The 21998-nt window shown below is 32.6% G+C and overlaps 4 protein-coding genes across 15 annotated transcripts; 1 reads left to right on the top strand and 3 right to left on the bottom strand.

Moving 5' to 3' along the window:
• The first annotated feature begins 457 nt into the window (after positions 1-457).
• SYNC1 (Class II aminoacyl-tRNA and biotin synthetases superfamily protein) lies at positions 458-3299 on the top strand. Its single transcript, XM_068615002.2, has 6 exons — positions 458-1089; positions 1392-1985; positions 2228-2484; positions 2576-2705; positions 2813-2871; positions 2948-3299. The coding sequence occupies exons 1-6, from the start codon at positions 607-609 to the stop codon at positions 3129-3131; spliced, it is 1707 nt and encodes a 568-aa protein (XP_068471103.1). The 5' UTR covers positions 458-606; the 3' UTR covers positions 3132-3299.
• Positions 3300-4245: 946 nt separating this feature from the next.
• LOC137812797 (histone-lysine N-methyltransferase) lies at positions 4246-7276 on the bottom strand. 4 transcript variants are annotated; one of them, XM_068615001.2, is made up of 7 exons: positions 7094-7276; positions 6915-6976; positions 6724-6807; positions 5996-6050; positions 5628-5763; positions 4774-4824; positions 4246-4685 (listed from the first exon to the last, which is right to left on the bottom strand). In XM_068615001.2, the coding sequence occupies exons 1-7, from the start codon at positions 7185-7187 to the stop codon at positions 4586-4588; spliced, it is 582 nt and encodes a 193-aa protein (XP_068471102.1). In that variant the 5' UTR covers positions 7188-7276; the 3' UTR covers positions 4246-4585. The 4 variants fall into 4 exon arrangements, with proteins under 4 accessions (XP_068471102.1, XP_090155294.1, XP_068471101.1 ...); XM_090299168.1 differs by having other exon boundaries at positions 6915-6990; positions 7094-7269; XM_068615000.2 differs by having other exon boundaries at positions 5996-6053; positions 7094-7267.
• Positions 7277-10384: 3108 nt separating this feature from the next.
• On the bottom strand, positions 10385-11288 carry LOC137812806 (Ribosomal protein L31e family protein). 2 transcript variants are annotated; one of them, XM_068615014.2, is made up of 3 exons: positions 11161-11288; positions 10967-11063; positions 10385-10824 (listed from the first exon to the last, which is right to left on the bottom strand). In XM_068615014.2, exons 2-3 carry the CDS (start codon positions 11047-11049, stop codon positions 10545-10547), a joined length of 363 nt encoding a protein of 120 aa, XP_068471115.1. In that variant the 5' UTR covers positions 11050-11063; positions 11161-11288; the 3' UTR covers positions 10385-10544. The 2 variants fall into 2 exon arrangements, with proteins under 2 accessions (XP_068471115.1, XP_068471116.1); XM_068615015.2 differs by having other exon boundaries at positions 10967-11059; positions 11161-11238.
• A 1899-nt stretch (positions 11289-13187) lies between these two features.
• LOC137812804 (Insulinase (Peptidase family M16) protein) lies at positions 13188-21601 on the bottom strand. Of its 8 annotated transcripts, none has more exons than XM_068615008.2 (21): positions 21217-21601; positions 20861-21107; positions 20646-20771; positions 20372-20509; positions 20137-20271; positions 19770-20027; positions 19537-19674; positions 19385-19454; positions 19066-19279; positions 18155-18260; positions 17395-17628; positions 16185-16349; positions 15947-16096; positions 15781-15872; positions 15395-15476; positions 15024-15107; positions 14822-14942; positions 14632-14738; positions 14373-14453; positions 13733-13927; positions 13188-13638 (listed from the first exon to the last, which is right to left on the bottom strand). In XM_068615008.2, exons 1-21 carry the CDS (start codon positions 21423-21425, stop codon positions 13540-13542), a joined length of 3051 nt encoding a protein of 1016 aa, XP_068471109.1. In that variant the 5' UTR covers positions 21426-21601; the 3' UTR covers positions 13188-13539. The 8 variants fall into 8 exon arrangements, 7 of the variants coding, with proteins under 7 accessions (XP_068471109.1, XP_090155296.1, XP_090155298.1 ...); XM_090299170.1 differs by having other exon boundaries at positions 20129-20271; positions 21217-21546; XM_090299172.1 differs by having other exon boundaries at positions 20129-20271; positions 20589-20771; positions 21217-21544.
• Positions 21602-21998: the final 397 nt, after the last annotated feature.

The following is a 21998-nucleotide window of genomic DNA, read 5'->3' as shown; positions in this document are numbered from 1 at the left end:
TTTTAAGCAAGACCAAAAAAATTAATTTGTACAGTTTTATGTCAAATTAATTCTTAAAATATTTATTTATCAAATACTTCCTTAAAATGATTATTTTCTAAAAGCAAACTAGTTAAACTTTTACTTTATAAGTACTAAATATATTTTTTATTAATAAAATTAAAGTTTGTCACAGTAATGAACTTTTTACACATAAAAGACTTATCATTCTTACTGTAAATAAAAAAAGTTGAGCTTAAATAAATGTCCTGCATCCTTCTCGGAGAAAACTTTAGCAGACGAAGAAATAAAAAAAAAATGCATATAATTATTAAAAAAATTCATATAAATAAAATACTATATAATTAATTATATTATAAATATTAATTTTATTATTATAATAGAATAAATAATTAAAATAAAAAATATTAATATTTTTTTTTTCTTCGAAACAAAGCATGTAATATTGTGAAATGAATGGAATTGGTATTGGCATGAACACACCTACAAAATAAAAAGGAATAGTTAACAGTGGACACATCACATTTTCACACTCCAATTTAGGTTTACCCTAATTCGCACTTCGTAGTGCGCCACCCTCCTCCGCCACCGCCACCGTCAGCAGCAATGACAGACACATCTTCTCCTCCGACGGACCAACTCGCAGCCGCCACCCTCGACGACGAGGTTCCCAAGGCGCAATTCTCGGACCGCGTTCCGATCCGCTCCATCATCTCCCGCTCCGACGGCGGCTCGGGTTTGGCCGGCCGGAAGGCGCGCGTCGGCGGCTGGGTCAAGACTGGTCGGAAAGCCGACAAAGACGCTTTCGCCTTCCTCGAAATCAACGACGGCAGCTGCGCTGGTAACCTCCAAGTTATCGTTGAAGCCTCGCTCGGCGAACTTGGTCAGCTAGTCCCCACTGGAACTTGCGTCGTCGTCGATGGCCACCTTAAGCTCCCTCCCGCCGGCACCAAACAGAAGATCGAACTCCGCGCCGATAAGGTTCTCCACGTCGGCCCCGTCGATCCCGCCAAATATCCTCTGCCCAAAATGAGACTTACTCTCGAGTTCCTCAGAGATTTCGTTCATCTTCGTTCTAGAACCAACACGGTACCTTCTTTTTTTAGTGTCATAAACTGCAATTCTAAAAGTGTTCATGAATTTAGTCATTATAACATAATCTCACTCTATGAAGATGTTTTATAGTATATCGTGATTTTGTGATTTAACAGGGATTCTGATTGTATGAGTGCAAAAACCTTTAGTTATTATCTAGGTTTGGGAAATTGTGGACAGATATTGTGAGAAATTGCTGAAAAAATGGGACCTCAATTGTTATAGATAAACTTAATAGATTTGATTTTTATAATTTTTTTGTAGTTGTGATTTTGTTGTGTTGTGTGTGATTGCAGATATCTGCGGTGGCTAGAATTAGAAATGCTCTTGCGTATGCTACGCATACTTTTTTCAACAAAGAAGGGTTTCTTTACGTGCACACACCCATTGTTACCACGAGTGATTGTGAGGGTGCAGGTGAGATGTTTCAGGTGACTACTTTGCTGAGTGAGGCTGAGAGATTGGAAAAAGAGTTGTCGCAGAATCCTCCTCCTACGGAGGCAGATGTGGAGGCGGCTAGGTTTGTTGTTCAGGGGAAAGGGGATGTCGTGGCTCAGTTGAAAGCTGCCAAGGCGACTAAGCCGGAGATTGGTGCTGCTGTGGATGAGCTTAAGAAGGCGAAGGAGAGTTTGGCTAAGGTGGAGGAGAGGTCTAAGCTTAAGCCTGGGATTCCTAAGAAGGATGATGGAAAGGTGGATTATGGGAAAGATTTCTTTGCACGTCAAGCGTTTTTGACGGTTTCAGGTCAGCTTCAAGTTGAGTCTTATGTGTGTGCACTTAGCAGTGTATATACCTTTGGCCCAACTTTTCGCGCAGAGAATTCTCACACTTCCAGGCATTTGGCTGAGTTTTGGATGGTAGAACCCGAGCTTGCGTTTGCAGAGTTGAAGGTATATGAAAATTTCAACTCACTCATAAATGATCATGATTATGTTCAGATGCAATTGGTCTTAGTGGTGGTATGATTATCTGTTAAATGTTGGTGCAAAGTTATTATTTTTAGTTAAGGGCTATGAACTTGTTAATTTTTCCAGTGCAAAGTTGCCTACTTTATACCTGTTTATAAGATTTGGTGTTTTTACCTTTCTACGGTGGAAGTTGTAAAGTCCATGGTTTTGCATTTTCTGTGTAGGATGATATGAACTGTGCGGAGGCGTATGTGAAATTTATGTGTCAGTGGTTACTTGACAACTGCCTTGAAGATATGGAGTTTATGGCTGATAAGTTTGATAAAGGTTGCATTGATCGTTTGAAGTTGGTTGCTTTCTCCCCCTTTATTCGAGTTTCGTACACAGAAGCAGTGGAAATACTAGAAGACGCTGTGAAGAATGGTAAAAAATTTGAGAATGAAGTGAAATGGGGTATTGACTTAGCATCTGAGCATGAAAGGTACTTTCTAATCTCTTTTTCACCTTTTGGTCTAGCTCTTGTTCTTATTGATTTGTGTTGTGTGATAACTTGATGGAATGGTGTTATACAGATTCCTGACAGAGGTAAAATTTCAGAAGCCAGTCATTGTCTACAACTATCCAAAAGAAATCAAAGCATTCTACATGCGGCTCAATGATGACTTAAAAACAGTGGCTGCTATGGATGTTCTTGTACCAAAGGTGGCGTCCTGTGTGTTTTTTTGAACATGTTTATGGTGGATGGTTATATTGATGGTTATTTTTGTTGGCATAGTAGAGCATGTATTTAAGTAAATGCAATTTTTCAGGTGGGAGAGCTAATTGGTGGAAGCCAAAGAGAAGAGCGATATGATGTCATTGAGTCAAGGTTCATATATATGATTTATTTGCTTTGGTTGAAGTGATGTCCTTGGAAGTTATTTGACTTATGTTTTATGTTGCAGAATAAAGGAGATGGGTTTGCCTCTTGAGCCATACGAGTGGTACCTTGATCTGAGGCGGTATGGAACAGTGAAACATGCTGGATTTGGGCTTGGCTTTGAAAGAATGATTCTCTTTGCAACTGGCCTGGAAAATATCAGAGATGTGATTCCCTTCCCACGATATCCTGGCAGAGCAGATCTATGATCATCCTCTTTCTGATATCTAGTGTTTTTGATTCTCTTGCACAACTAGTTAAGTTCAAAATGGAAATGTAGTATTTATATATAGCATTTAATTTTTTTTATGTGGTGGCAGATTCCTCCTTTTTGCCGAACTAATTTATTTTTAAAGGATGCTGGTTTTGATATTTTATTTCATTTTTTTAATCTCCCCTTTCATGCTGCTTTTATTGAGTCAATATTCCAATTATCACGCCAATTCAGTCTGCTTTAAAGTAAACTTTAAATTCAAAAAATATTTAAGTATAGATTTTAAAAATATAAATTATATTAAAAAGATAGTTTTAATTTTTAGATTAAGTGGTTTGATACAAAATTAAAATATATTAAAATAATATAACTTTCAAATTTTTTGAAAATACAATTATTATTTTAAATACTGAACTGACTTATTAACCTAGTTCGACACATAAAAAAACTAATTTTCACTTCTATCGAGATAATCCATTAGATAGTTTAATGTAGGAATTTTATTAAAATTTGAGGGTGCATAATGGGAAAAGAGTAAGTTTTAAGCCGATGTAATATCTGAAAAAGTCAAAAAGTAAAACAAGTACATATTTTGGTTAAACAAGTAATAAACTATAAATGAATTTAAATAATTCATGAAACACGCACCATTGCTTGAAAAAGTCTTGAAATATTGTTCTCTTAAATCTCCCAAAAGAATTTTTCTTCACAAAAGACTAGGGAATTCCATCCTTCCTCCAAGTGGTAGGAATACACTTTTAAAATTCTATCCTTTGTGAGTATCATTTCCAAAAAAAATGGGATGAGCAACAACTAACAAAGTAATATCCACCTTTTAACAAAATAAATCCCAAAATATACACGTCTTGATGCAATTCGTAAATCTATGCAAACATGCATTACACACCCTCCTAGAACCATAATGCTCCCTCAATAAGCATGAGAGTTTTCACCAAACTCTTGTGTTATCTTTGGGAATATAGGTTTGACTAAGCATATACAAGACTCTAACTGGTGAGCCATAATAGAAAATTCATGGACGGGGGGAACAACTATAACAATGTATCTGTCAGGACGCCAATCATAAGACTCATAAATACGGCAAAACATTGACTGATAAGTGCTTTCTGTGAAGTAAATGTCAAACTATTCTAAAGTACAGTGGGATCTAAAACTTTTATAAACAAAAACAAATGCTATTAGCTTAACTGATGTCTAATCTTGTGAAAGTTCCAATCTTCATCATTGATTTTCATCCAATAAAAGGAAATACAAAAAAGGTAGCTGAACCCACAGAACAAATCATCACCGTTCCCTGCTGCTGCTGTTGCTGATAAGGATATTAGGGCCAATCCACATGATAGATGGAAAATATTCTTTAGTTTATCTGGAGATGATGCTCCAAAATGATTCTCATGCACATTCCTCCATCACTAGGCATACATCTTTCTAGCTTGCTTTGTAGGTATACATGTACCCACGAAGCTTTCTCACCTCTTCTGATGACTCAGTTAGTAAGCGATCCACATAGAGGCACACTGCAGATGCTCTGGATCATAGTAACGAAGCAATGCACTTAAACCAGGTTAATGTTCACAAAGCAAAACAAAGCAAAACAGATGGAAAGCACGACCTACCCAAGAGGACCAAATGGTAGCCAGATTACATCCCAACGAAACTTTGGCAACCTACAAAAAAAAATATTACTATCATTCAGCAGGAAGAGTTGAGAAGCACCTATAGATAGCAAAAAAACTGTGTTTTTTTAAAAACGGACCGATCATTGAACTGGTTAAAGTATTGGTTTAAGGTTTAATGATTCAAGATTTAATGGTTCAACATTGATCGAACAAGGATCCAACCAGTATTAATAAAATTATTATAATAACTGAATAATATTAAAAATATAATATCACAATGCTATGATGTTAAAAATCTAAAATAAACATAATTTTTTTTATTCTTAACATTTAAAATACATGTAGAAATTAAAATAAAATGTTATCATAATTAAGTTAAAATTTCAATAACATTAATAAATATTTATTAATAATAAGTTTATGTGTAGAATAAAAGGAAATTGACAAATATTTTATATATTTTTTATTTTTAAGAAAAAGTTAAAATGATTTATTATTAAATATTTTTTAATTGAACTGGTTTAGACTGTTTTGATCGGTTTTCAGTTCTTTTTTAGGCGGGTTTAGTGGTTTATTTGAGTCTGTTATCTAACTGGTTTATCCATTTTGTACTCCATACCACTATTACTCAAGTAGAATGTAAAGTTTCTTTAATCATTTTCCACTCAATTTCAGCCCATTAGTAGTGCCTCTTGATTGTTGAAGCTAGAAAATCCAAACTGAAAATATACACTGAATACCAATGCCCAGAGTTAATATATTTCATTTCACTTTTCTACATTCAACAATATGCAGAATCCTATATGGAATATATACAAAATACATCAATCATGTTTATCTAGTAACTTTACCTCAACATGTAATATAACCAGAAGACGGCCAGAATAATGCCAGTATACAATGCGTACTTGATCCATCTCCTGCGATTGTTTGACTCAAGAAGCAGTCCTATGATGGCAAACAAGCATGCTAAAACAGCCACCAAGCCTGTAAAAGTTATTCAATTAAATAAGTTCACAGCAATGATCCACATAATTTGTGATACGTGGAGAACATATCATATCTCATCGTTGCAAATCAGTATAAGCAGATAATGCAAATAAGGGCATAAAGGGACTAAAATCTACAACTCTATAGTAAAAGAATAATACAAAATGAATCAACGAAACAGTTCCTGATATAAAAATAGGAACAAGATATTCAGACACGAGAAGTGGACCTGCAGATATAATCATCCATGAGTAGATATCCTCCATGAAGTAAGCATGATACCGCTGCTTATCAAAGAACAAAGAAAGACATAGCATATTCAGTAAAGGAAACAATCATGAGATTAAAAGAAAAAAAAGAACAGCAAAAATACTTCAATGTCACAGATCAGGAAGAGAGTAAAATGCAGAGCCTTTCCACTATGTCATATTTTAACATAGATCCTATTTGGATAAATTTCTCGCATAAACATTAAAAGGAGAAGAAAATAAACAGGTAAAATGAATTGAACTTTCTCGTAAGTCAAAAATCAACTTGTATACTTCTCCAAAAGCTCAGTTGTAAAGGTTACTTTTAACAAACGGGAAAGGTTTAATTCATTCTCTTCTTCTTAATCTATTCTTTTACAAGTTTATTGAGAGTTTATCCAACCAAAGAAAAAATCCACTTCTGACTGAATATGTCACCAAAAGCACAACCAAACAATGTATCTTCAAAAATACACGAGACATAAATTAAATAGAAAAAAAAAATGCTTATCAAATCCCACGATACAAACAAAAAGAATCACTCTAACAACAAAACTCTTACTGTTTCAAATCACAAGCAACCTAGAGAGAAACGAGATAAATAAACCTCCTTCAGTATATACTCTGTTTCTGAAGATTCTTCCATGCGACAGTAATTCACAAAGTGGAAAATTTCAGTGAAAACTATAGCAAAAAGTGTTGAAAATACCAGTTCCCATGGTGTTAAAGCCTGGTGGAAGACGGAGTACAAAAGAAACACGATGTAACCGGAGAATAAAGTTGTGAATACATTCTATACAATACAAACGAAAAGCAGGTTAGGAAGAGTCAAATATGTTAACGATTTCAATGAAATTGATTCTAACAAGAAAGAAAGGTAACATTGTGTTGTGAATGTACCCTCCATAAGCGACTCTGCTGAGCTTGACTTCTTTCAAGAGAACGAACTAACTCTTCCTGCTCTGCGCATCAAAATCTAATTCGAATTTATGAAACAAAATGAAAAAAAAAAAAAACAAAATGAAACAATTCGAATTTTGAATTTTTGTGCAATCGGAGATAAAGGAGAAAGATCGTACCATGAGATTCCAAGGGACGAGAGTCTCCGTCGTGCACAGGAAGAGAAAGGTTTCCGTCTTCTGAATGGCGAAATTTCCTTGCGAGCTTCTTCATTCTTCTAATTCACCGATTCCTTTCCCTCACCAACCAAACTACACTTTCTTTCTTCGCAGATTTGAAACTGTTATTGGAAAATTTTGTTCTCATGGTTGAGTATTTTTATTTATTTATTTATTTATATGTCAATTTATTCTATGATTAACTGTTTAACTACACATTTTTGTTTTCCAATTTTATTCTTTATAAATAAATTATTTTAATAAATTAGTTTTGTAATTTAATAGTATATTTATATTTTGATAGTTATTATAATAATGGTAATTTTTTTCAAAAAAAAATATACGGATTATTCATCTTTTAATAAAACAAATAATTTATTTATTTATTTAATATTATTAAAAATTTATTTTTATTCCAAAATAATTAAGTGAATTTTCTTTTTTGAAATAACGGTTACACTGTAGCATAGATATGGATACGGACAATGAGATACGTATAATCTATCAAATGTAGGACACGGGAACACGAATCTATATATTATATAATTTTGAATTATATAAATTGAAAATAGATATTTATGTATAAAAGTATATTTTCGATTCTTTTGGGAGAAAAAATATATTTTTCATGACTGATTCAAAAGAATTTGTTCCTTATTTTTATAATCATAATAAAAATTTATACAATAAATTTAAGTTTTTAAAAAATTATTGTATTTATACCTTTTAAAATTGTGTTAGAATTTTAAAAAATTAAACAAATATTTTTTTGAATTGAATACTTTACTAATAAGTGTCCTACGAGTGTCAACACATAAGTTACACATATTAGTAAAACATTGTATCTGTATTTTTTTAATATTTTTTATATAATATTATTATATAATAATTTTTAATTAATATATCATAAATTTATTAATATCATTACAAATTATACTATATATATGAAGAGGGGTTCTCTTTACATATTGTTATAAATACTAAAAAAAACACATAAATATATACGCGTTTATATTACGTTAATAAACAAAAATTATAGTAATTATTAAAATTTTGATATAGAGAATCCTATATGTTAGTAAAATTTCAGATATATATTTTTATCAGAAATTTAACTTATGTCTTTCCAGTATTATTTAATACTTATCAACTACAATATTATGCATCCTCGGGGATGAATGTGTACTTTGGTTAATGAAAATGTAATTTTTTTAAATACAAAAATATGTAAAAACATAATACATGTAAGGAAGATCGACGAATGAGAACAAAATAATAAAAAGTTTGAATTTCAATTCACCTAACTTAAGAATATTGATTAATCAAAACATAAAAAAAATGAAAGTGTATATATAATAATTTTTATCTTTTAATATATACAATTTATCCTTAAAAAATATATATACTCAATTGTTATTATAATTTAATCAATAAATTCATTAAAAAAATTACTTATAAATGGTATAGGTAAGTTCAAACAAGCACAATGCAACGTTATAAGTAAATAAGTGTTTGTAACTATTTTTCTAAATTATCTAGCATAAGATGTATTTTATAGAAGAAAAAAAGACTTTCGGTGTATTGATTTGTTTCAAAATTGTTACCAACACTTTCTAAGTTAAGTGTTAACAATTTTATAGGAAAGTGGAAAGTCAAGAATCAATTTAATCACCACAAAAGTTATGTTTCAAGCTTTTGATACGAGTAAAAGAATTTTTTTGGTACTTAACATTTTTATTTTAAAATGAAATATTTAAAAATCAATGTATATATGGTCGAAAATGTTAAAAATAATATATTACAACATGAAATAATAAGATGACATTATTATAATAAAAATATAAAGTTATTTAAGAAATAAAATCAACATAATAATAAAGATAAAATATGTATATAAAAAAAGTTTTTCATAAACTTAAGTTTGGTGAATAGAAATATTTAATGCTATATATTTAAGCAATTTATTTTGAAAAAAATATTTTACGTATAGGATAATATTAAATTAAACATTGAATTTATTACTACAAAAAGTTTAACCAAATCTCATTTTTACCAGTAGTGAAAAAGGAACAATTCATCTGCGCTTTCCTTCTTATTTATTCCTCCATGTTTACTCTCTAATATATTTTAAAGTTTAAAATTAAGTATAAAAAAGTCTAATCGAAGTACATCAAAATATTCCATTATTATAGTTATAGATAGAATTGAATGAATATATTTAGGATTGATTATAAATCATAGAATTAAATTAACGACAATGGTAGTAACTTTTCTTTAACATGATTTCGGATAAAATTTTAATTTTAATGATTGATGTATAATTGTATTATTTGAGTTTAGTTTACTTATAATTTTCAATTTTGTAGAATAAGAATGTGAAATTTACTTGGCTTTATTTATATCAATAATCATCATCTCAAGACTGATACATGAATGAACATGGAACACAAACCAAACAAGACCAAAAAAAAATCAAACAATTTGGACGGAAACGAATATCAAACAGTTAGGCTTGAATCAAACTGAATAGTTAAAAGCTCCACTGTAACCGATACTGTTAATTAAACATCTTGGGCTCAATCGAATCCACTATACATAGGACTTAAAACTAAACCATCATACAAAACACTATACAATTCACTTAAAACTAAACCATCATACAAAACCCTATATATATAAGATTTCACAATCCTGTTTGGTTTCAGAGTTCCATTCACTTAAAACTAAACCACCATACAAAACCAGTTCAGTTCAAACCGAACTGTTTCACAGCACCTTATAAAAAGGTTCAATTTTGGTTTACCATCTTTAGAAAGAACCATTTTATGCAATTATCAACATTGTTTTGGGGAGACAGGATGCGTTTGCAGCAAAAAAGAATGAAACTGCAGCTATATTTGCATTCATCCACACCAATGTGGTAATGCCAATTAGGCCAGCTAGGTTTATGTAGACTGTTGTTCATTGAGGAAGTTACAAGGAATTCAAATGGAACTATCGATTACTTTAATCTTAGCTCCTCATGAGGAATTCTAATGAAAAACTCTATCTCTTCAATTTTAGCTTCTCATCAAGCTCAATAGCACTTATGTTAACTCTAAAATGCTTTTTTATAATAATCCAGCTGTTTATACGATGTATTACCACAAAGGCTCAAGCTACCCTTTTCCAAATATAGTTATAACCTGTTCTTTAACAGAAATTATTCCCCTCACTATCCTCTTAGCAACCAAAATAACAAGGCAAAAAGAGTGTCTAAACTCAAATGTGTTACATCTTTCTAAGACAATCAAAACAGAGGCAGAAAATCAATATTATCAAACTACATATTCCCAATGTCTCAACAAAACAAAAATTAAATATAAAATCCGCAAAATAAACTATAACCAGCAAATATATATAAAGTACATAATCAATCCTCTTCATCAATAACCTTAGTGCCCAAACCTTTGAGGTCCTCCTTGGGGATCTCGACGACGGTAACGAGAGAGAATAGCTCTTCTTTGGCATCCTCATCATCATTCCTCTTGCGAGCAATGCGAACCCTGATCCTCCTGGGAACACCCCGGATCCCCTGACTCCAGACATACTTGTTGAGCTTCACATCCACTCTCACATCATTCGTCCCCATAGCCTTCTGCGCGAACTTCCTTATCTCCTTAATCGCTTTGGGAGCCTTCTTCTTAAACGTGCTGTTCGTGCATTAAGACAAACATCAGAAACAAAATGACATAAATAAAATATGAATTAATTCTGAATTTGACAAAGAATATTAATAACTAGAGAAAACCTAATTCGAAAGAACGGTTGCGTAGTTGAGAAAAAGGAGATTACCAGCCATGTAAGCGTTTGTGGAGGTTGATGGTGTACTCTCGAGAGACTACTTCCTCTTTCCTACCCTTGGCTTTCTCCACCATTGTTATTAACCTACCTATGCATGTAAGATATACTCAGGGTTTGTTTCTATTTGAATGAACACGCTAATAGAAACAGTTTTGATTGGAAATCGCACAGAGAAAATAACATACCTTTCTTTCGATTCGGGAAATGCAGCGACGAAGAGAGAAGAGGAAGAGAGGGAGGCAGAAAAGCAAATTATACAAAGGGTTTTCACATATAATAATAAAACCCAAACCCTAATGGGCCTCCAATCTACAGGCCTCAGCATCCAGCCTTTTTTTAGTGAGAAAAAACATGATTGCTTCTTCCTGCACCTCCATACCTTATTGTATCATCATACTAAATGAGAAAATACCATTTTATCCTTTTTGTGTTACTCCATTCATAATCCAAAAGATGTTTTCGGATCAAAAAGTGTTTTTTATATTTATAAAATCCATAAGTTATTTTTGAATTTGAGATAAGCCTATTGATTATGTAATCCGGATGCTTTTTCTAAATATGATATTAACTTCTAGATTATGTAATTCAAAAAGTAATCACACATTTGAAATAAAATTTCTGAATTACATAATTATGAAGTTTATCTCGTATGAATAAAGATTTTTGAATAATACAATCCGAAAACTATCAACGCGTGTTATTTTTTTTTAATTATATAATAAAAAAACTTATCTTATGTGTAGAAAATACTTTTAAATTAAAAAAAATATTTTATATTTTTAGAATATAAAAACTTATGTTATGGAAGTGGTAAAAAAACATATGGTGGTGGAGGAAGAAGCAGTAAAAAACATATATTTTTTTGAGTTTTTTTTTTTTAATTGTCTTTTCTTGACAGTTAAGGACAAATAACTTAAAATTTACTATCTCTTAAATTAACTATATAATATGTTAACTCTTTTTTAGGCTTAAAAACGGGGTAGTTATTTTCTTTGAATAATTATAAATGACCTTCCAATAAAAAATATTGTCAAGAATCTAATTAATATGATTTAACTTTTTTATTACAGTAATTAAATGTCTAACTGTTTCGGTTTTGATGTCTTGAAATCACCCATTTGCTTAATGTATATTTAACAGATTTTACGCAATTTTTTATTTATAAAAAACTGAACATATATATATATATATATATATATATATATATATATATATTCATGTACCGTGCTCAACTGAATTAGATCCTATTAAAAAAATTATTATAGGGTTAAAATAATATAAATGTGAAATAATTAAAAAGTATAATCAATTTAAAATTTAAAAGAATATCTTAATTACTTTTTTCTCAAACGATACTAACCTGATGCCCAAACTTGTTATTTTGATCAAAATAAGGTTGTATCCAAAGTTCATTGTGAAAACTATATCTCTATAAATATTGAAACCTTAAATTTAATACATCTGTGTATGTCATGTATGTTCATAAGTTCAAGGATAACTTGAATCTAACTTTTGCTGTTGTTTTTTAATTGAACTCCCTTTTTTTTCAAAAAAAAGTGTTTACAAACACATCTACAGAAGTTAATTGGAAGAATTTGATATCTGTAAAAGAATGCCCTAAATAATTAGAATAAGCACAACATAAAATTCAAAAAGCATATTTTGCACACTTTTTTAACTCAAATTATTAGTAGACAAGTAATTAATTTAAAAAAATTTAATTAGTGCGAAATATCATCATAAAAGAGTTTAATATTGACATCTAATAACATCTTGCCAAAACATTTTGCTTTAACTTTATATTAATTATAGGATAAATACAATTATAACAAAGTAATACTTTTGTGAGAAGACATCACGTTGATTAAAAGTTATTCTGAATCTATATATAAAGCTAATTCCAATAAGAAACTAATTTTTTTTAAAATCGAGCATGCATAATATATATATATATATATATATATATATATATATATATAAAATATAAAATTACATTATTTTAGTATCTAAACAAGATTAATTTTTCAAAACTTTTTGAAACATTATTTCTAATCGCAAATATTTTTTTTAAAACAATCTTTCAAATGAATTTCATTTTTTTCGTAATTAATTCTACCAAAATCTAAACCAAGATATCTCCTAAAATATTTATGCTATTTCCCCACAGTTGGAAAGTATAAAAAAAGTGAAATGATATTAAAAGGCATACAGATGCAGCTGAAATCACCAAACCTCTTATTATTCTGCAGACTTGTCCAGGAACTATGTCAGTCAGCCAAAACTAGTACTTTCCGAGAGATAAGAAAAATAACCAACATGGAAACAATGTCGCATCACCATCAAGTTCCCATGCTTTTGTAACGAAGCTGCACGATACCCTTCTCTGCAGCACAAATCAATGTACATATATGTTTCATTTAAAACCTTCATTGGGGCTGCTACGTAAACACCTAATTTGCCACCTAAGTCAACACTAACCAATTTACATAACCTATTCTCATCATGTTATGTACGTTTTGTGCCTTTAGTGAAAAAAAAAAAGAACTACGAGAGTTGGAAAATTTCTAATTCACGGCTCTGCTAAGCAGGTGTCTGCTATTACTTCGCCCGTGTCTCCACAAACTGAATGCTAAAACTGCAAGGCCAGCAACTCCTGCCAAAATCTGTCATAAAAAAAATGTAATATAATATTAGTTGTTTCCTATACTTCCAGGCATGTATAAAATAATTTAACTACAACAGGCCCGACTAACTAACCTTCGTTTCTTTGCCATAGTTAGTTCGAGCAGATTGGAATACTGATTTCAGTAATTGAAAAGGAGAAGCCTTGGGCATTAGAATCACAACAGTATACTTGTTTTTGCAAGGAAAAGGCAATATTCTTTTAAGTGCCAATTGGGCAGTTGACGGTGTAAGGGATGATCTAACTTTTGATCGCCCTTCATCTTGAACCTGCAGCAGAGATAATTGCAGATTTCATTTATATGAAAATGAGCAAATATGATATGACCATAACCTATACAATCATCATAATTTGCAACATACAAACAGAACATCATTTAATTTAAAGAAACGCAGCTATGTCACGTCAAGATCGATAATATAATTTTAATTATAACAAGATTATGAAAAGGGGAGAAAATTATTTATTTTTAGATCATAATAACTTGCAAGCAACATCTCAATGTTGCATTCATTTGTCAGAATCAAAAATCAATTGAAGAGATAGATATTTACATATTCATGTGCTAAACTTCATTCCAAACTCAACACTGGTCATAAAGCAACAGAACTGGAACTAGAAGTTATGATTAATTCCTTTCTGATGAGGAAAACCAAATGCAAATAGTAATCCTCATGACACATGGCATTTCATGACATTGCAGTAGTCACTCACCTCAAAAGAAGTGCCAGCATCACCCGCATAGACTCTTGATTGATAGCTATGCAAAATCTTATCCAGCCAATAATAATTTTCCTGAAAGACGTGTTCAAATAAATAAGTAAAAAGAAAATGTTCATCCACGATTCTGAATGCTTTTGTGGATAAAAGAGATGAGCTTATAAGAATTCGTGTCAGTGTATCCATTTTTGTTCAATTGACTGAGTTGTAAAGACTACAATGCTAATAAGACAAACTTCAAGACCAAATTAACCTGCAGTCCATTCTCATGAGCTCGTTGCTCAATTTCAAGCATGGTCGAAACGTCCTGTTCTGAAGGCCCTTCCTCTTGAAGACGTAACATTTCATCCAAAGCAATATCTACCTGTAAATGATTTTATAAGACAGTAATTCTCACCGAGTAATATATTGAGAAGTTCACTTATTTTACATAGGAAGGAGACTTGCCAGCTTGGAAGATATGTCTGGATCACAAGAAAAATTTATGCTCACGTCTCCACGAATATCACCTACTCTTGAGGGTTTATTACCACCAAGAAATACTGAAACACCTACAGAGTATATCTGGTGCAGGGAGGTAAAGCCTTAGAAATAGTAGAATACATATATAACAACTGAAGGAAAAAGATAGTAACAAATATACACCTGGCCATGCTTGAAACGGAGAACCTGCATTATTTTTGTTTCAAGAAGCTTGCTCAAGAACCCAACATAATGAATCTCCTCCACCTGCCAAATCAAGTCCCCCAAACCCCATGCAGGTCGAAACACAGATTATCATGTTATTTATAAGATTCAGTAAATACAGGTTTTTAATATCTGTAAATTTTTTGCTCTAGAAACCATGAGATTAATCCCCTGAAATGTAGACATTACCAAAGTGGGTCTTACCTCTCCTAACAAAGTCAACATGCACAAGGAACTTACTTATCTAACAACTGCTAATCCTTGTTAGTTCAATTTATAATTTTATATAATTACATAAATTCAGAAACTAGGGGGTGGAGAACACACACCATGGTTCCATTCCTCAGCTCCACAGGAAAACATATCTGCACCAAACATTGTGCTTCCACCATGGGACTCCGAACCACTTCTCTACAAACACAGCGTGGTTTATTTAGAAGATGCACTGAATCCTTCAAAAGTATATCGGCATCCATACACAATTGATAATGTGGAAAGATGTTTGTAACATCCAGATTGTCAAAAAGATGCAATAGGGAAGCAAGAGTACAATCTTTCCAAGGGATGATGCTCTAAGCATGTTTTTTTTTTCTTTTGAAACAACATACAGTTTATTTGAGAGCCTAACAAAATATTCACATCTTTTCCTGATGGTACAACGCCACACAACAATTATCGTAACACCTTTGTTTGTGAATTCAGTGCATTGACATACCTATGGATTGCTGTAGGGAAAGTGAACGGTAATCCTTTCAGTTCATCACGGTTAAATTGCATAATAGGTTCAGGAGGTTTTGGTATTCCACCCTGCATGGAAAGAAATCAATTGATATAGAATAGTTCAAGGTATCCTGGCTTTTGTTTAACGGAATCACACTCACTAGGTACTGCAATATCAAGGGCATTGCAATAGCAGGATCAATGTTCCCAACAATCACAACACTAAAAGTTGATGGATCTTTGAAACATGTACTGAAGAATTCACAAGCTTTCCATGGATCAACCTTTTGTAGGTCACTTTTTCTAATAGGCTGCAACACAAACAATATGCTGAAAGTCAAAAGTAGATCATTCAGTCAATGGTTTAATAGATGCAATGATGTCAGAAAGTAGCTATACCCGGAAAAAATAAGAGTTGCCATAGTTAAGCTCTTTTACACGGTTTGTAAAAGCAGTATATGGATCTCTATCTTGAGCAGAGACTGCTTCTTCAGCCATCTGCATAACTATTTTGACATCTTCTTCACCTGGTGTCAAATTTGTTGTAAATAGCTGATAGACAAGCTGAAATACATAAGAAATAAACAAATGTCATCAGAATAGGTAGAAAGAAGATTAGCCTAACACGTAATAGTGGAATTGAAGTGTGTATGAGTTAGTAATACAAAATAGAAAAGAAAAGAAATATTAAAGCCTGTTCACTTCTTATTTCATGTTACTTTTTCACTTTTAATAACAAAAGTGTCAAATTTTCTCAATCAATTTACTGTTTTCAAAGCTTTGTTTTCACTATTTCCAATACAATTTTTTGAAACCATGAAACAAATGGAAAATAAGGTCTCAGTTTTGTAATTAAAAGTGAAAACAAAAATTAAAATGGAAAGTGTTTTCTCAAAGCCCTTGCATTTCTTGACTGAAAATTATTAGAACAAGGAAAAAGTGATCTCTTCCTAGGGTTCCCCTTTAGAAAAAATTATTCCAATTCTTCCAATGCATCTTCCATCATTACTCTCCCCCTTTTATCTAATTAATTAGCACTAACTAGGAATGGAAAGTGTTTTTTTTTGCCGATAAAAAAAAAAAACTAGGAATGGCAAAAAAAGCACATTCACACCCGTAGATTCAACAAGAACATTCACATTCAACAAGCACATTGCAGGTAGGTCATACTTGGATTTTTAAACAGGTATCCCCCGGTGAAACTAAACATATTAATATTTCCCCAATTTACCAAATATCTTAAAAATATCTCAACAAATTGTATTACTTACCAACAAAATCAAAAGCAGAAAAGCCAAAAGTAAAAATAGAAGTTAGCTGGAATCACATGTCATGGCATTAGAGCACATCATAAAATAAAAAATGACAAAAAATCATCTCATAACTTGAAAAAAAAATATTATCAGGAATTAAGAACAAGATTATTACTGCATACTAAGTTAAAAGTAAAAATACTTGCTTCCTGCTTTAAAACATAAACAAGTGGATCTACGATTTAATAATGGTTTTTTATACGCTTGCTTATTTGTGAGCAACTACATACTACGACTTAAATTGCCATCAAATCAAGAAAGGAAAGGAAAGTTTTTGTTAATTTTATCAAATATACCTGCAAAGCAGTTTCTAGGTCTGAAGGTGAACAATCACCATAAAAAGTTCTCATATATGCACCAATCTTGGTACCGACTTCAGCTCTCTTGCCAGCAAGCATATCCATTAGGACAGATGGTCTATAACCAAACACACCAATTTCCCCAGCAATAGTTGGTCCCATTGAACAAGAGAAGTACTCACTCTCTGGGAGTTCAGATAAACCCCCATAAGAATACCCAGTGAAGATAACCTGTTAAAATACATCTATAGATTAGAACTGATAATTATTAATGCTAAAATTCTAAATTCACCGTTAATAATGAAAAATCAGTCGGGGGAGTGTCAGCTGATGCCCAGTAAGTGCATATGCATGCTAAGTTAAATTTTGAATTAGTAAAAGGCAAGAAACTCAAATATCTCGGACTACATGCAGCATAAGCGCTCCAATTTCTATTTTTTGGTTTAGATTTCATTTTCGAAAAACAAAAGCTGAAATTAATCCAATCCGACAAAAAAAATCAATTATTTGTTTTGGGCATTTTGCGTTGGATTTTTTTGTGACGTGTTGAATTAGATCTGTAGAAGAAAAATCCTAGGTTTAAATATCATAATTATACTCTATTAGGGTCATGTCATATAATTTAACAAATTTGAAGCAAGCTGTCAATCGGTAGTGTACCAGATTGGTACAGAAGCAGGTCAATGTATATTCAAGAAATAGGTATGAATTATGAACCATGATAAATTTGATAAGCAATGCCTAAGAGAATTGGGACCTGGTCATCAAGAAAGTCTGTGCGCTTGTAACAGATCCGCATGCCATTTGACAGTACCAGTTCAGTAGCTCCAATATTTGAATATTCCAATTCCTGCACAACATGCCTAATTTGAAGACAGGGGAGGGGATCAAGATTTCGAATGTGATTTCCTAACATAAATTTAACTGTAAGAAAAACCAGATCACATTTCAAAAGCTCATAAAGATAGAAATTGTATCCATATGATAGGTTAATAACTGGTATACACATTATATTGGCTATTACAAATTACAGCTGGTTAAACAGATGATATTGGCTATTACAAATTACAAAAAATCAAGATTTTAATGAAACAAGGCTTATAGTGGCAAAATAAACAATAAGACCTAAAATTATAAAAAAAACTGACCCCTACAGGGAAAACCATTATTTTCAGTTTTCTCTAACCATTCTGAAATTTGGAATTCTTGTTATTGTAACATATGGGCAGGGAGCTAAAATGAAGTAATAGTATGGCCACATAACCATGACACTTATCAAGGAAAAGGAATTTACTTTATTTTCTCTGAATAGATCCAAGTAATAGGAGTTAAAGAAGAACCATCAAAGCTTAATGCTTTACAAATTTGGATGATCTGTTGATAACGAATAAAACTGCAAATGTTCTCATAGGAAGAAACATGTCATTGTCAACCACTCTTTCATAATAGGATAAAGTTGCAACGTCTACCTAAAACAAGCTACCAAGGAGGTACTTAATAACAGCAGCGTTGAGACTTGATTATATGGATTAACAACGATGATCTCAAGGATACATTCACAAGTGATTATATGGGGTGGGCCAGAAATCAGAAAGTAAAGAACTACATTGGCAAATGAAAATGCAATGCACAAAATAGAGAACGATTTCATGGTTGAATCAAACTCACCCCATATTTGGCTTTGTAGTGACAATTTCTTCTGGAACATGTTCGTCGTCCCAAGAAGAGATTCTCCCTTCTTCCTCCAGAAGATTGACTTTCTTAACAACATTTTTCAGATCATCAAGCACGGCAAAAGGTTGTGGCTCAATAGTCTTAATGACACAACTACACGATGTCCTTAATTTCTCGGAACACTTAGAGATTTCTAATGTTGATATATCTGATGGGTAATAAATACAGCATAAATTACAAGGACTCCCGAACTTGATTATCCAGAAATTTGATGTCGAAAGAAAAAAAAAAGAGTAGAAGATCATCAACTCACGTGGTAGAAGAGTCTTTTGGAGTTGAGCCTCGTATTCAATCCCAACAACAGGTTCACTGTGGAGAAAATGCTGCATGAACAAAGAGAAGATTATCTCCAAAGTCACATATAGTTTGTTAGGATACATTTTAATGTGAAAAAAAAATATATACTTGTAAATATTCATCTCTCAAGCTGGTAGATTGAATTTGATCTCGCTCCAAATATGCAGATTCAATCTCTGACATCAGTAGGGCACGGACTACAGATATTTCACGATCAGAAAAGCCATGAAGTCTTACCCTGGCAACCTGAAATATAGCTGTCATAAATATCATAATAAAAAGGGGACAAAAGAAGGAAACTCGAAGAAGAAAAATGCAATTCAGGTCAAGATGAAAAGTACCTCTATCAACATCGATTCCAGGGCTTCAATAGTTCCTTTTCTTTTACAAGAGGAAGTCATTATATTGGCCTTTAATGGGCGGACTAAAACATCACCAGCAGCAGAACAGGAGAAATAGGGTGGATCATTTCTACGTGCTATTTTAAAGAACCTCTGGTTTAAAGCATAGAGGAACATGGACTCTGCTAGTAAATTTCGGTAGTCTTTCACTGTTTTAAGCTCATCCACTGGTGCCTTATAGCTAATCATCACTGCAGACTGTTATTAGGAAAGCCCATGTTAAAGTGTTAATTTCAAAGCTAGATAAAATCACTAACAAAAATTCCTGGAACTTGCATTAAAAGTTAAAGGTTCGTTACCTACTTACCCCAGCAGCTTCGGATTCAACAAAACACGAAAACCGTGGCTCATCGTGTGATGGAACCTGGAATGTTGGTATAAGTGGAGGATCAGGATCTGGAATTTTCTGGCCAAAATGAGTCTTTATTAACTCAACTACACCCTGCAATTGTAAGTGTATGAGCGATTACAGAAATCACAATCACAACTAAACAGCACAGTTAATTTCCCAAACAAAAATCATATGTAAACAAATAAAAAACCTGCGTATCATTAAAATCTCCGACTGCTATCACTGCCATATTACATAAATGGTACCACTTCTTGTAGAAATGCTTCACAGTCTCTGAAGAAACCGTCCGAATCACTTTCTCTAGGCCAATTGGCAACCGTTCAGCATACTGCAATCCATTCGACACTTCATGAAATGACACCAATCGATATAAAACAATTTCCCAAAGTGCAATCACATGTTCTAACCATTTTAATCAACATTGGCTAATAATATAGCAAGTAGCAAGTGTTGGATACAGGCACCTTTGAACCTTCCATCATCAATATCCAATGAGCATCCTGCAGCCGCCCCGTGGCATTTCTGCTTCCCCTGTACTCTTCCATGACAGCTCCTCTCTCCTTCGCCAAGTCATCCTTCGAAACACGAATCTACAAACACAGAAAAATCCAATTACAAAAAACCTAGAATAACAAAACAGAGTTATCCAAACAGAGCATAACATAATTCTAATTGAGACCTCTGAACTGAACTCCGCCAAGATCGAAATGGCCTGAGACAACAGCTCCGGCTTGTCGACCGGAACCAAGAGCTCGTAAACGGTGTCGTCGGCAGAGGTCACGGCGTTCTGACAGGCGCCGAATTCGGCTCCAATACTCTCGAGGAATTTGATGATGTCGTGATTGGTGTATTTCTTGGTGGCACTGAAGGCGAGGTGCTCAACAATGTGAGCAACTCCGCGCTCATCCTCTTCTTCAAGAACTGATCTGCCGTAACCGATTTCACAATCAGCGATTCAGCATTGAACGATTCATAATACATGGAGTATAGAATGGAGAATTAGGTTAGGTTAGATTAGGTTAAGTTATTGGTTACCCAGCCCTGACGGCGAGAGCGAGAGCGGCTCTCATGCGAGGCTTGGAATTGCAGCGAACGTAGTAGCGAAGGCCATTGTCGAGGGTGCCGTAGTCGACGCCGACGGGTTGGTCGGAGAGAAGCTGCTCCATGTCGGCGTTGACGAGCTTAAGCGATCGGAACCCTTTTTTCTTCGAGATCGGAGGTGCAGCGGCGGGAAGTAATTCCATTCTCTTTCTGTTCTTCACTCTTTGCCCAGACTCAACGTGATATTCTGCGCCACTTACCACTGTCACTCTTCATACAACCCACTCTCCTATCTCTTTTCTTTCTATTTTTCTCTTTTTCTTTCTATAATATAATTTTTTTTTTGCACTTATCAATTTCTTTGAAAACTACCTAAATTATATTTTTTTTTCTTAGTCGATATCGAATAAGTCATATCACTCGATTTCTATAACTGATCGAATCTTTACGAATTATGATATCAATATATCAATTTACATAAAAAATTAAACTATAAATCAGTTAGCAACTACGATTTATTTTTTTCTTTACATAAATGTAAGGTAAGTTCTAATAAGATTTACAATATACATTTTTTACGTGATGTATTAAATTAACTTAAACATAGAAATACTTTTATCAGGTTTCCAAATCAAGCATCAATAAAGAAACTTAAAAGAAAAAACAACAGAATTAACGACCCATCAACAATCAGTTGTATAACCACTTCAGTTAAGTACTTTTTAATTCTCTCTTTATCATATAGTTACACGTTCTTTTGTAACTTTTATATGGGA

Source organism: Phaseolus vulgaris, chromosome 2 (assembly GCF_051622355.1).
Source record: "Phaseolus vulgaris cultivar YP4 chromosome 2, ASM5162235v1, whole genome shotgun sequence".
Lineage (NCBI taxonomy): Eukaryota > Viridiplantae > Streptophyta > Magnoliopsida > Fabales > Fabaceae > Phaseolus > Phaseolus vulgaris.
The sequence above is the reverse complement of the archived record's forward strand: the minus strand, read 5'-3'. Positions and strand labels throughout refer to the sequence as shown.

Excerpts from the sequence above, each read along its gene's own strand:
- LOC137812804 (XM_068615008.2), bottom strand. The coding sequence starts at position 21,425 with ATGGAATTACTTCCCGCCGCTGCACCTCCGATCTCGAAGAAAAAAGGG. Across the intron at positions 20,272-20,371 it reads GAGATTTTAATGATACGCAG|GGTGTAGTTGAGTTAATAAA; the intron begins GTTTTTTATTTG and ends TTACAATTGCAG. Across the intron at positions 13,639-13,732 it reads ACTATGGCAAAGAAACGAAG|ATTTTGGCAGGAGTTGCTGG; the intron begins GTTAGTTAGTCG and ends TTTTTATGACAG.
- SYNC1 (XM_068615002.2), top strand. The coding sequence starts at position 607 with ATGACAGACACATCTTCTCCTCCGACGGACCAACTCGCAGCCGCCACC. Across the intron at positions 1,090-1,391 it reads TTCGTTCTAGAACCAACACG|ATATCTGCGGTGGCTAGAAT; the intron begins GTACCTTCTTTT and ends GTGTGATTGCAG. Across the intron at positions 2,706-2,812 it reads TGGATGTTCTTGTACCAAAG|GTGGGAGAGCTAATTGGTGG; the intron begins GTGGCGTCCTGT and ends GCAATTTTTCAG.
- LOC137812797 (XM_068615000.2), bottom strand. The coding sequence starts at position 7,187 with ATGAAGAAGCTCGCAAGGAAATTTCGCCATTCAGAAGACGGAAACCTT. Across the intron at positions 6,808-6,914 it reads AGCAGAGTCGCTTATGGAGG|AATGTATTCACAACTTTATT; the intron begins GTACATTCACAA and ends TGTATTGTATAG. Across the intron at positions 6,054-6,723 it reads CTTTAACACCATGGGAACTG|CAGCGGTATCATGCTTACTT; the intron begins GTATTTTCAACA and ends TTCTTTGATAAG.
- LOC137812806 (XM_068615014.2), bottom strand. The coding sequence starts at position 11,049 with ATGGTGGAGAAAGCCAAGGGTAGGAAAGAGGAAGTAGTCTCTCGAGAG. Across the intron at positions 10,825-10,966 it reads CACAAACGCTTACATGGCTG|CACGTTTAAGAAGAAGGCTC; the intron begins GTAATCTCCTTT and ends ATGCACGAACAG.